The 12,179-nt window shown below is 33.0% G+C and overlaps 1 protein-coding gene across 1 annotated transcript; it reads right to left on the bottom strand.

Annotated features, from left to right (window-relative positions):
* Nucleotides 1–937: 937 nt before the first annotated feature.
* Nucleotides 938–12,149, bottom strand: gtf2h2 (general transcription factor IIH, polypeptide 2). Its single transcript, XM_056457804.1, has 15 exons — nt 11,832–12,149; nt 11,023–11,100; nt 9,230–9,266; nt 9,036–9,122; nt 8,910–8,960; nt 8,776–8,830; nt 8,596–8,701; nt 6,035–6,125; nt 5,863–5,950; nt 5,679–5,786; nt 4,788–4,851; nt 3,216–3,319; nt 3,025–3,127; nt 1,977–2,016; nt 938–1,578 (listed from the first exon to the last, which is right to left on the bottom strand). The coding sequence occupies exons 1-15, from the start codon at nt 11,885–11,887 to the stop codon at nt 1,468–1,470; spliced, it is 1,179 nt and encodes a 392-aa protein (XP_056313779.1). The 5' UTR covers nt 11,888–12,149; the 3' UTR covers nt 938–1,467.
* Between the last annotated feature and the right edge of the window lie 30 nt (nt 12,150–12,179).

The raw sequence follows: 12,179 nt of genomic DNA, 5'->3' as shown, positions 1-12,179 counted from the left end.
TTACATTTGTGATAGCTTTTATTTTGTCAATACTATTTTGTCATTGCAATTAACACTTTAACCCCTATATAATGTTCAAATTCCCTGAATAGTTTTTATGTATTACATGCTCATTCAGATCTACCAATTTAAATAAATTAGTGGGCCACAAAATATTTCTCAAACACTCCATGAACAATAAATATGTACTCTATCTAATATGAACTCTGATTAAAAATAGTAATACCAGCAATGACAAGATCTTTATTATTTATTACTAATATTCACTGTTAAATCATGCATAAACTGATAAATTGTTTTGAAAATGGTGTACATATTTTTAGATAATGTAAGTGCTGTAATAATGTAGTTGAGAAACTGTAAGCATGAGATTGTAAGCCTGATGAAACAGAGAGATCATGTGTACATTTTTTGGATTTATACATCATATGAAAGGTGAATAAAAAGGCTTTCCATCTATGTAGTTTATTAGAACAGAACCAAATTTAGACAATGTGCAACAATTTGAAAATCTGCAATCTTAAGGGGGAATAAATACAGGAGAAATAAATCTAGAGAAAAATCACCTTTAAAGCAGTCTACATGAGTTGATGATAAACAAATATTATTTTAATGAAACATGATCTTTATATTCTATTAATTTTTGGCATAAAAGAAAAATATAATTTTGATACATACAAAATGATTGGTTTTGACTTATGAAAAATATACCCATGCAATACAAGTTTGGTTTTGTCATCCAGGGTCACACATGTGTGCGCAACACCTCTAAACTATGTAAAATTTGAAGTGGTTCAAAAGTTTATCAGTCGTCCTAAAACTATTAGACAACAGCTATTCTTGTCTTAGGACAATTTTGAAAAACTTTTTTGATCTGCATCAAATGTTGTCTACTATAAACCTCTGTGCTGGGAAAAAAAAAGTCCCAGAACCAGTATTTCTGACATTTGCCATAATTAAATATAAACGGTTTAAACCTACATACCAGCAACAATCACCTTAATAAACCTTACAAATCAGTAATGATTTAAACAAAAAGCTTTAATTTGTTTAAACATTGTCCACTTAATTTTCCACAGGTCTGTTTGTGATTCACTAAGCATAGGCAAGTACATTTCCATGGCATGTGAGGTACAAAATTTAGAAAGAGCTGGCGTTTAAAGTCTAGTACAGTCAGCTTTTTTATAAAAATAAAATAAAATGGGACATTAGAAAAAGTAACAAAAACTTCGTCGGCTTGTTTCATTTTGGTCCAAAGACGCTTTTTCCCCGATAGGGGGCGCCCTTTCATACACAATAATGCCGTAAACAAAGCAACGACAAGTACTCACAAGCATTGCCGTTCAGTGCCTAAAACTGCGATTCGGTGAGAATGTAAATCTCTGTCTGCTTACTTCCACTTCATTTTCTTCATCTCTCAGTTTATTCTTAAACTTCTGACGTTCACATCTGTCATCAGGTCAGTTCTCAGGACGTCCCGTCAGTCTGCATGCAGCCAGGACAGGAGTGCAGTGTGTCGTGTATGAAGATGTCACACTCCACACAGAACACCTTTTTACATGCTAGACAAGTAAACACCTGTGGAGGGGACAAAACAATCAGGCTGCATTATATTTAAAAATAATAATAAACACACACATTACAAGGTAAGTTCTCTGGGGAAAAAAGATTGTAATAATTTACTGACCATTGTTGCAAACCTGTTTGGGGTTCTTCTTCTGAACACAAAAGAAGACATTTGAAACTTGGAGACTGGTAGCCATTAACTTCCATAGTATTTGTTTTTTCTACTATGAATGTCGATAAGCACCCGTTTCTGACATTCTTCAAAATATCTTCTTTTGTGTTAAGAAGAAGAAAGAAACTCAAAGGTTTGGAACCACTTGAGAGTGAGTAAATATTGAGTACATTTTCACTTTTGGGTGAAGTGTCCCTTTTACCATTTACATGCAAAAGAGCTGATATTGAAAACGTACACTTTTGTCCTTCAACTCTCCTTGGCAAGCTTCGCAGAACCTGAAAAGACAAAGATTAATGCTATGAATTAGTCTGAAATGAGACACACTGATCACAGTTGTTAAGTTCCAAACTGGACAAATCTGCCTTTCAGAAAGACACTTTGGAATGAGGTGAATTTTGGCCCCAATACTGAAAACAAAAGCAAACTCAAACCAAGGAGCTCAAAACTGCCCACTTCAAAAGATTCAAGTGATGGACATTTATCTCTCCCTTAATTCCTGGCACTAGGAATGCAAATGAATTTAGTCTGAAACATCAAGATCTTTCTTTTCTAAAACTCATTTTACAAATTGCAGTTGCAAAAAAATCTTTTAAAAAACATGTGCCTGCTCTGAGATACGTGTCAATCAATCAAACAAACACATCTGAAGCCGATCGACTTGTGTAAATAATCCTTCATTTACTGATTGATAATTTACTTTCTTTTCAGGCCAATAGTCATAAAAATAAGCATTTATTGATGAGTACTACTAATAGGCCACCAATACATCACTGCGTTTAATTTGTTACACAAAAGTACATTACAGAACAATTTTTCTGCCTTTATCCTGACCGCCGCTGAGACTGCAGCTCTGCACAAGACGTTTGGCCAGCGGAGAAATGGAAAGATCATGCCCAACTTGGCCCACTTTTGCCAATTGGTGAAGTTTTTTTTTTCTCACCACTGTCGCCACTACCTTGCATGGTTCGGGATCTGTAGAGCTGCGCATCGATGGATTTGCTCTTCAGTGTTTGGACTCTCAGCAGTGATATTAAACCACACTGAACTGAGCTAAACTGAACTGAACTTAAACACTACAAACTGAACTGACACTGTTTCTATTTACTATGATCTTTTATGTGAAGCTGCTTTGACACAATCTACATTGTAAAAGCGCTATACAAATAAAGGTGAATAGAACTGAACTGAATTGAATTGAAAAGCTCTCACTCTTGAGTGTTAACTCTTGAACGGATTATAGCTCAGGGAAGAGTGCTTCAGTTTAGAAAGTGTGTGTGGCTCACCTCTCTCCCTCATACTCCTCCAGCGGGGTCTCCTGGAAGGCCTCCAGAGGGAAGAGATGATGGAAGGAACGGGCCAAATGAGGAGCAGAGACTAAAGTCAGACCTGCACCAGAGAGAAGACACAGACAATGAGGACTTAACACACGAAAGATCACTTGAAGAACAGAGATGTTGAAGAATTGAGGCCCTACCACACACTTTACACTCCACCGGCAGCTCTGTGTACTTGGCTCTGCACTGAGGACAGTAGTATCCACCCAGACTGAGTTCAGGCTCACTACTGCTGTCAAGGTGTCTAATAATACAGTACAAAATACAATACGGTTAATTTTTGTTGTTGTTTATTTCATGATCAAATATACCATCATTTTAGAAATCAACCGTTTTGGGATGATGTGTGCAGATTGTTATTTCTGAGGTGTTTGAATACAGAGTTCCTAAGACTGCATTATTTATGCTTATGGGAGATTTTATAGACATTGTCCCCAGAGGTGACCAATTTTTGTGTAAGATTCTTTGTGGCATGCAAAAAGACTATAACAAGGAATTGGCTTAAAGACTCAACGTTCAAACATAAGCAGTGGTTTGAGATAACTGAAGAAATTAATGTAACGGATAAACTGACATTTATGTTAAGGAGGAAAATATATTTTTTCAGGAAGGGTTAGGAAAAATGGTGTATATATATACATATATACATATATACACGCACACACACACACACACACACACACACACACACACACACACACACACACACACACACACACACACATATACATTTGAAGTCAGAATTAATTAAAAATTTCTATTTTATCTTTGCTATGATGACAGTACATAATATTTGACTAGATATTTTTCAAGACACTTCTATACAGCTTAAAGGCTTAACTAGGTTAATTGGGTTAACTAGGCAGGTTAGGGTAATTAGGTTATTAATAGTTATTGTATAATGATGGTTTGTTCTGTAGACTATTGGGGGAAAATGGCTAATAATTTTGACCTTAAAATGGTTTAAATTAAAAACTGCTTTTTTATTATAGCCAAATTAAAACAATTAAGTCTTTTTCCAGAAGAAAAAAATATTATCAGACATACTGTAAAAATTTCCTTGCTCTGTAAAACATTATTTGGGAAATATGGTAATTGGAAGAAATATAGTAATCTTATGCTTTTGGCTTTTTTTTTTTATATACAAGTTTACGTGCTGTATATATATGTAATTATATATGTGCATATTGATATGTGTATGTGTGTAATGATATATGTTAGCATGCTTTTTCTGTTAAATAACTGTTCTGTATTGTAAAAACAATAGTAATAATATTGTAATTAAAATAAAAGTATTTTCTGGGGCACCATTGCTTTTTAAAATAAATGTAAATGTAAATAATATACAAGATTTCAATTAAATTTTTTAGATTCCTATTCATCTTAAAGAAAACTGTCATCATTTTCACAAAAATATTAAGTAGGAAGTGAAGACTGGAGGCTACTAGGCTGCTAAACGTTCCAAAATGTTTTGATATCGGAGGAATAAATTACATTTTCTAAATTAAAAATATATTACAATTCATTTCATAATATTCCTTTTTACAGTTTAATTAATCTAAATGTAAATTAATTAAAGAATTAGACTAGAAACATTAGAAAAAGAGTATTCAATTATTAAAAATAACTAAGAAAGTGAACATAAATGATCAAAGTTCAATATTAAATGATATTAAATGTAATAAACATAATTAGATTTGATCTGTACTCACGCCATACTGAATGAGGGCTTGGCATCCTGATCAGACAGAGAGGCAATGACATGCTGGGGGAAACCTAAACAAATGAATAGATATTGCAGAACAATATATTCAATATGACATATAGTAGCTTAAACTACTACATAACCTTCCGGATATGAATCAGGTCTAGCTCTGCACAATATATATCGTCTCAGCATACAAGTCTGCAATAGTCACATAGCAGGGATCTGCAATGTAGTTGGGAGTACAGTTGACCAGACGTTACAGTTAACAACATAGTGGAGTCATTTCATATTTCAGCTTATTTTATTTGCATGTGTTTTTAAGGCCTGTGACTGTGCAAGCATTTCAAGCTAATTTAAGCCATTTGGGCACAATAAATGAAATGTTTGAAGCTTAAATATTAAATGCACATCATATAATTATTTACTCAGTGAAAACAATGCAGCGTTATTATGTGGTCATTATTTAATTTCAGTTTCTGAATACTGTTTGACCCCCCAAAAAATCATAAATCATTGTTTATTTGTATCTGTTGTATTTAACTTTGCTTATCTTTCTTTATTATTATTATTATTATTATTATTATTTTATTTATGTCAATAAAACTTATGACTTTTTTACAAGCTATTCAAGTCATTTGGTGAAATTGCATTTATATCGCAGTAAATGAAAATAATGCAATGTCAGTTTTTTCCATTACCGTGCAGCCCTAATCAGGTCTAATGCTAGAATATTAAATTCGTTGCATACCCAAAAACAAAAAACAACAACAGCAGAATATTAACGAAGCTCTACTCACTCCTTCCTTTAAAAAATTTAGCATTTTATCACCTAGCAGCGAAGAGCAATATACTAACAACAATCCTTCGAATGTGGTGTAAATGAACGTGATGATACCCATGCGGATGAGGGAGCACTCTGAGGAGGAGCTGGCAGGAGGAGGCTTCACATGCAGAAGAAGCAGCTCTTTAAAATGACTCTCATCCAGTATCACATTGTAGGATCCTATTGGGCCAAACACAGTCAGAAAAACACTAGACAAAGATAAACGGTGTTCCTGCATAAAAGTAAGACGACTAACCTCCGGTTTCTCTTGTGAGAATGGTGCACACCCGTACCTCTGCCGACAGGCCAATCACTGACACTCGGATCTTCAAACCATTCAGGGTCTGTTAATGATGCATAAAAAAGAAGACTTTTAACAATACTTAATAACCATTATGTTCTGCCGTGATTCATGTCATTAAACTCACTTTGATGAGCTCATAGATGTTGGCTGGGTCACAGGTAGTAAGACTGCTGAAAATAACCAGCACTTCTCTGCTTGTGTGAGCAGGCATGTGTCTGCATTAAAACAGATAAGGTTCATGATAGTTCACGAGATTGTTGGTAAACATTTTGCCCTATGTCCAGTTATTAAAGCTGAATAAAACCTCAGAATTTGTTACACCTTTGTACTTATCCTCCAATAAAATGTATTTTTTGTTGTGATCCTCTCCTAACGTAGTCAATATGTGGCTGAATCAGACCCTTAAAAAAAATGTATGATTTCTGGCATATCTGGAATCCTCTGTGTGAGTTTTTGGAGATTGTGTATTGAACAAATATTTTTTGTGTGTGTTAATTTTACCCTTCAGAATTACTAGCTGATGGTAGATTGCATAATAAATGATGTATTATTGTATATCATGACATGAGACACCTATATCGCTGTTCTGTCACTGCAAGTATTTAAATAAATATTTAAAAATAATAAATAAATTCCTTAAAAGACAGACAGTTCTGATCCAAATTATTCAATAAAGAACCCATATGAAAATTGATAATTAACTACAAAACTTTAACAGGGTTCATACACATTTTTACTACTAAAATTCCATGACAGAGTTTTCCAGAACTTTCAAGTTCATTTTCATGACGTAATGTATCATGTAATGTCTACATATACAGTTTAAGTCAGAATTATTAGCTCCCCTATTTATTTTTCCCCCAATTTCTGTTTAACAGAGAGAAGATTTTTTACACATTAGAACACATTTCTAAACATAATAGTTTTAATAACTCATTTCTAATAACTGATTTATTTTATCTTTGCCATGATGACAGTATATGATATTTTACTAAGTATTTTTCAAGACACTTTATACAGCTTAAAGTGACATTTAAAGGCTTAACTAGGTTAACTAGGCAGGTTAGGGTAATTAGGCAGGTTATTGTATAAAGATTTGTTCTGTAGACCATGGGGAAAAATTAGCTTAAAGGGGCTAATAATTTTGACCTTAAAATGGTTCATAAAAATTAAAAACTGCTTTTATTCTAGCCGAAATAAAACAAATAAGACTTTCTCCAGAAGAAAAAATATTATCAGACATTCAAATTTTAAAAGATCCGGCTACAAAAACTTTTTGTAACTTTAATAAAGATTAAATAATATACAATGAAGACTATGCAGTGTTGATTATTCAATATCTGTAACTCAATAATGAATACCTGAAAACTATAATTCACTTTTATCTCTACTATATTTTATTTATCTATGCTTGTAATTTATTTGTTATATATTATTCGAGATTCACTCCTCTACAAAATCCCCCAATCAATCCAAATAAACCTGTTAAATCATCTGGTGAAATTGTATTAACAACGCAATATATATCACAGAAATGCAAAATATGGTAATGTCAGATTTTTCCAATATCACGCAGCCCTAATTCAAGTATACAGATATTTGTTAAACTAATTTCCATGACTTTTCCAAAACTTTGTGGGTTTTTCTGTTTTTTCTAAACTTTTCCAGCCCTGGAAAATGCCATGTCAAAATTCCATGACTTTTCCAGGTTTTCCATGACCATATGAACCCTGTTTAAACTCTGTCTATACAGTACATAAAAAGAAATATAATATACATAGTCCAATATATTTAAATAACAATTCCTTAAAGGGGTAGTTCAACCATGATGATCATTTGGTCATCCTCATGTGGCTCTAATCATTTGAGTTTTTTTTCTTCAGAAAAGAAGATCATTTGAAAAATGCTGGTTGCTGGCTCCCATCGACTTCCATAGAAAATGGAAGTCAATGGATGCCAACAACCAGCATTTTTCAAAATATCTTCTTTTCAACATTAAAAGCAAAGCTAAATAAATTTTGAACAAGTGAAGGGTGAGTAAACAATTGTATTTTTGGCTGAACCACCCCTTTAATTCGGCAGTTTTGGTCATTAGTAAAATATGCTGCTTGCTTAACATAGGATCTCAGGTTAATATGTCATGGCCACCACCAAAGTAAGTAAAAGAATATGTCCCCTCCCAGTCACCACTATTTAACATTTAATTCATTTAAATTAGTTATTCATTAAAATATGCTTAAACTAATGTTTCAAAGACTTATAAAGACATCATTACTGGATGAATCAGCAGTTGTGAATGAGCCTCTTGAATGAATAATTTAATGACAAATACATTTTTTAACAGTTACATGTCATGATTTACTGGTATGACAATATGAGTGATGGAATTTTTAAAAGCTGGTTAACCAGATTGGTTTTTGATTAAACTTTTAGGCCATACTTCTGGGATAATACGAGTTAAAAAATAAATATTGATACAGTCCTATAGTTATTTGAACAAAAGTCTTGGATTTCATTCAAATTGTGGGTGTGAATTCAGATCGTGATCTTTTAATTATTAACAATGCAGCTCTAATTTGGTGTTTCTAGTACTTCATGCATAAAGCTTATGGAATGGATCCAGTTCTACAGCTAAACTGTCAAGAACACAACTGCATTTGAGCTCCAGATGAAAGTGTTACTGACTTCAGATTCTGCAGAGCCATGTTGAGAGAGTTGTAGAGGGAAGGTTCCCCGACACATGTGGAGTCCACAGCTTTCTTGAGAGCTGTTATATGCTTCTTAGGGTTCCCTGGTGAGAGCAAAACAGTGTGATTATACTGGTAACATCTTAAAAATATGCAAACATAAAAGTAATGCATCAACCTGCAAGATCAGTGAGCTTCTCTGCCCTCTTGTTCTTGGTGGTAATGATCCCAATCTGTGGTGAGACAGTACAGTTAACAGGAGCTGCACACACTGTTAACTCTGAAAGACAAACATGGAGACAAATACGTTACCTGACTGATTGGATTCTGGTCAAAGTATTCCTCCACAAAATGCTCCATCAGCTAAAAAGTGAAAAAGATCAGTTTGGCACATTTTATTTAACATTAGGCTTACGCTATAGATGCAGCGATACTAACCTTCAGGGTGGAAGTCAGTCTATTTGGCTTCAGGTCATGATCTTCCATCGATCTAGAAGAGTCAATGATTACAAAGAGGTGCCTCATCTGGGTTGGGGGAAATTATACGCATGATTAGGATTATCAAAAATAAATAAATAAATAATTTTTTTTTTAAAAACTTTAAGCAAGGGTAAATTTAAAATGTATTTTACCATCCCAAGCCGGACTTGTCCATGACTCTCAAACACTCTGCAATGAGACAAACAGACTGTATCAAACCAAGAAAATCAGATCAAACAGATATTTAATCAGGGATTCTGGTGTTATAAAGGAAAAAGGTAACTTTTTTCACACATTTCTAGGAGAGAGTGAGAAAAATACTAAAATATGAAAATACATCACTTTGCATAGATTTTTATTTTGCCCAAAAAAAGATAAAGCTATTTTTTCATTATTAAATTAAATTAAGATGCTTTTTGCTATGGGAGCAAAATTACATGAGGTAAGTCTTGTTTGTTAAATTTTTATGAGCTGGACATGTATAAGCAGAATGTGTGTGTGCTAGCGCGGGCTTTTTGGGGGTATATAAAGATCCCTGTCTGTTCCCTGCAGGCACAGGACATCAACGTGACGTCATATTGACGTTGTACCCCAACGTCATGGGGACATTGAATTTTGTTTGGAAGTAAAAATCAGGTTGACGTCAGAATCCAACATCAGGCCGATACCAATGACCAACGTCCAACCATCAACCAAATATCAACGTCTAATCATGTTGTACCTTGACGTTGTGTGGGCGTTACCACTATGACATCTATCAGACGTTGGATTTTGGTCACTTTACAACACAACCTAAAATCAACCAATTATCAACGTAATTTGGTGTCGTTATTGGACGACAAAATAACATTGTCCTTAGAAGCTGGCTAGACATTGAATTTTGGTCACCCGAAGTTAAGACCTAAATCTAACCTAATATTAATGTCTTATGAATTTGTGTGCCTGCTGGGTTATTGCGAGATATTTATGAGTTAGAGAGAATAAAGAGTATTAAAAATAAGATAAACCATTGTGGTGATTTGACTTACCATTGTTGTCTGTAATGAAATACAGATATAAGAATAAATATATACTAATGGGCTCGGACAAAAATCCACTTAATTTAAACAGGAAATTTTCTTTGTGTGTGTATATATATATATATATATATATATATATATATATATATATATATATATATATATATATATATATATATATATATATATATATATATATATATATATATATATATATATATATATATATATATATATATATATATATATATATGTATACACATATATAAAACTTTTCAGGAAACAGGAGTTCATTTCCTAATCTCCCTGGTTTAAAAAAGTTTAGATAAAACTTTTTTTAGGGTTTACCAAGTCAAATGTAAGACTTTTAAAAACTTTTTTAAGACCATTATGAATTAAATTTCAGACTTTTACAGGGCTAAACTGTAAAGATTTTTATTTACCCCATTAAAAAAAAATTTAATAGCTTAAATAATACTTAATTGTTATTGGGGAGCTTTACATGGGCATTGGAAAATTAAGACCCATTTGAAATGATTTAAAACAGACAATTCAATATTTCAGCCAATTTAAGAATTTAAGACCTTACTTTTTTTTTTTTTTTTTAATTTAAGAAAATTTAAAACCCCACAGATTCGATTAAATTCAATTCATCTTTATTTCTATAGCGCTTTTACAATGTAGATTGTGTCAATCCAGCTTCACATAGAATATTATAATAAATTGAAACAGTGTCAGTTCAGTTTTCAGTGTTGAAGTTCAGTTTAGTTTAGTTTAGTTCAGTGTGGTTTAATATTTACTGCTGAGAGTTCAAACACTGAAGAGCAAATCTATCGATGCGCATACCCTGCTTAAATTGTTGAAGGGCAAATTAACCATTTATAAAACCCTTTTTTTTGCTTTTATTCTAGATTTGAGTGCTGCACCTTTTCCTCTTTGCCTGGAAAAGGATGTCCTCCACAGTAGCTTTGAGAGACCCAGACTCATCCTCCTTTAGCACTTCCCTGAGAAAGACACATGGCAGCTGTTTTTATATCATATGTGTCTTCACATAAACACCAGTGGATAAATTGAGGTACAGTTGGTTTTATATTTTTCACAATCAATCAGTGTCAACTTGTGACACGCTAACTATATTGTTTACCATAGTTCTTTGAATAATGGGTCTGGAATCACATGTAAGCATGAGTTGAAAACAACATTAGCACTATTTATTTGACTAAACATTGTTGGACTTTAATAGTCATTGGCTGCTAATATGATTTCACTATTTAGTATTTGCAAATAATATTTTTGTGAAAAATATATTATTAGGACAAAGTCCAAATGTGTGAATATAAAACCAACTTCACACACAAAAGTTTTCTGATGACTGTTAAAAAATGATGTACAATCCTTCCCTTACCCCCCAAAAATACCGCAGTTTTTGTTACCCATGTAAAATAAAAATATATGAGAACTGTATAATACTTGTTAGTAACAATATAAGTAATACTTTAATATTTGTATTTATTATTTTTTTACATAAACAGCAGAGAAAAATCTAAACAAACCCTACATATAAGCTATTTGCTACTGTAAATTTCAAAACTAATATGAGATTGTTAAACGGTGCAGGTAATATTATACAGTTCTGATTGACTTTATTGAAAATAACGTAATAGAACATAATGAAAACACGTACGAGTTAATGTAATGTTAATTACGCTAACACACAAAGTTCAACGTCTCTCACCAGGTTCGCTCGTATCCTCCTTCCCAGCGTTTTGTTCTTTCTGGTTCTTCGTCCATGATTTATAATTTTCACAGAACGCAATCTTTCTTTCGAGGGTTATGCTGTTATTCTAGACAGGACTGGTACTTTGTAACAGGTTTCTGCGCCGGTTCTCTTCTTGGAGACTTTTATGTTCGAATCGTATAACAGTAAATAAAGGCGCATGCATATAAACTAAATTTTATAATAATGAAATGCTAATATGTAGCCTAGTACATATTAGTAGCCTGCTATAAAAACAACGCGATTCACCGGTGTTTTCTTTCGTGCTTTTTTTTTTGTACGTCAACTTGTCATGTTCCCTGGTAC

This window comes from Danio aesculapii, chromosome 5 (assembly GCF_903798145.1).
Source record: "Danio aesculapii chromosome 5, fDanAes4.1, whole genome shotgun sequence".
NCBI classification, from domain to species: domain Eukaryota; kingdom Metazoa; phylum Chordata; class Actinopteri; order Cypriniformes; family Danionidae; genus Danio; species Danio aesculapii.
The sequence above is the reverse complement of the archived record's forward strand: the minus strand, read 5'-3'. Positions and strand labels throughout refer to the sequence as shown.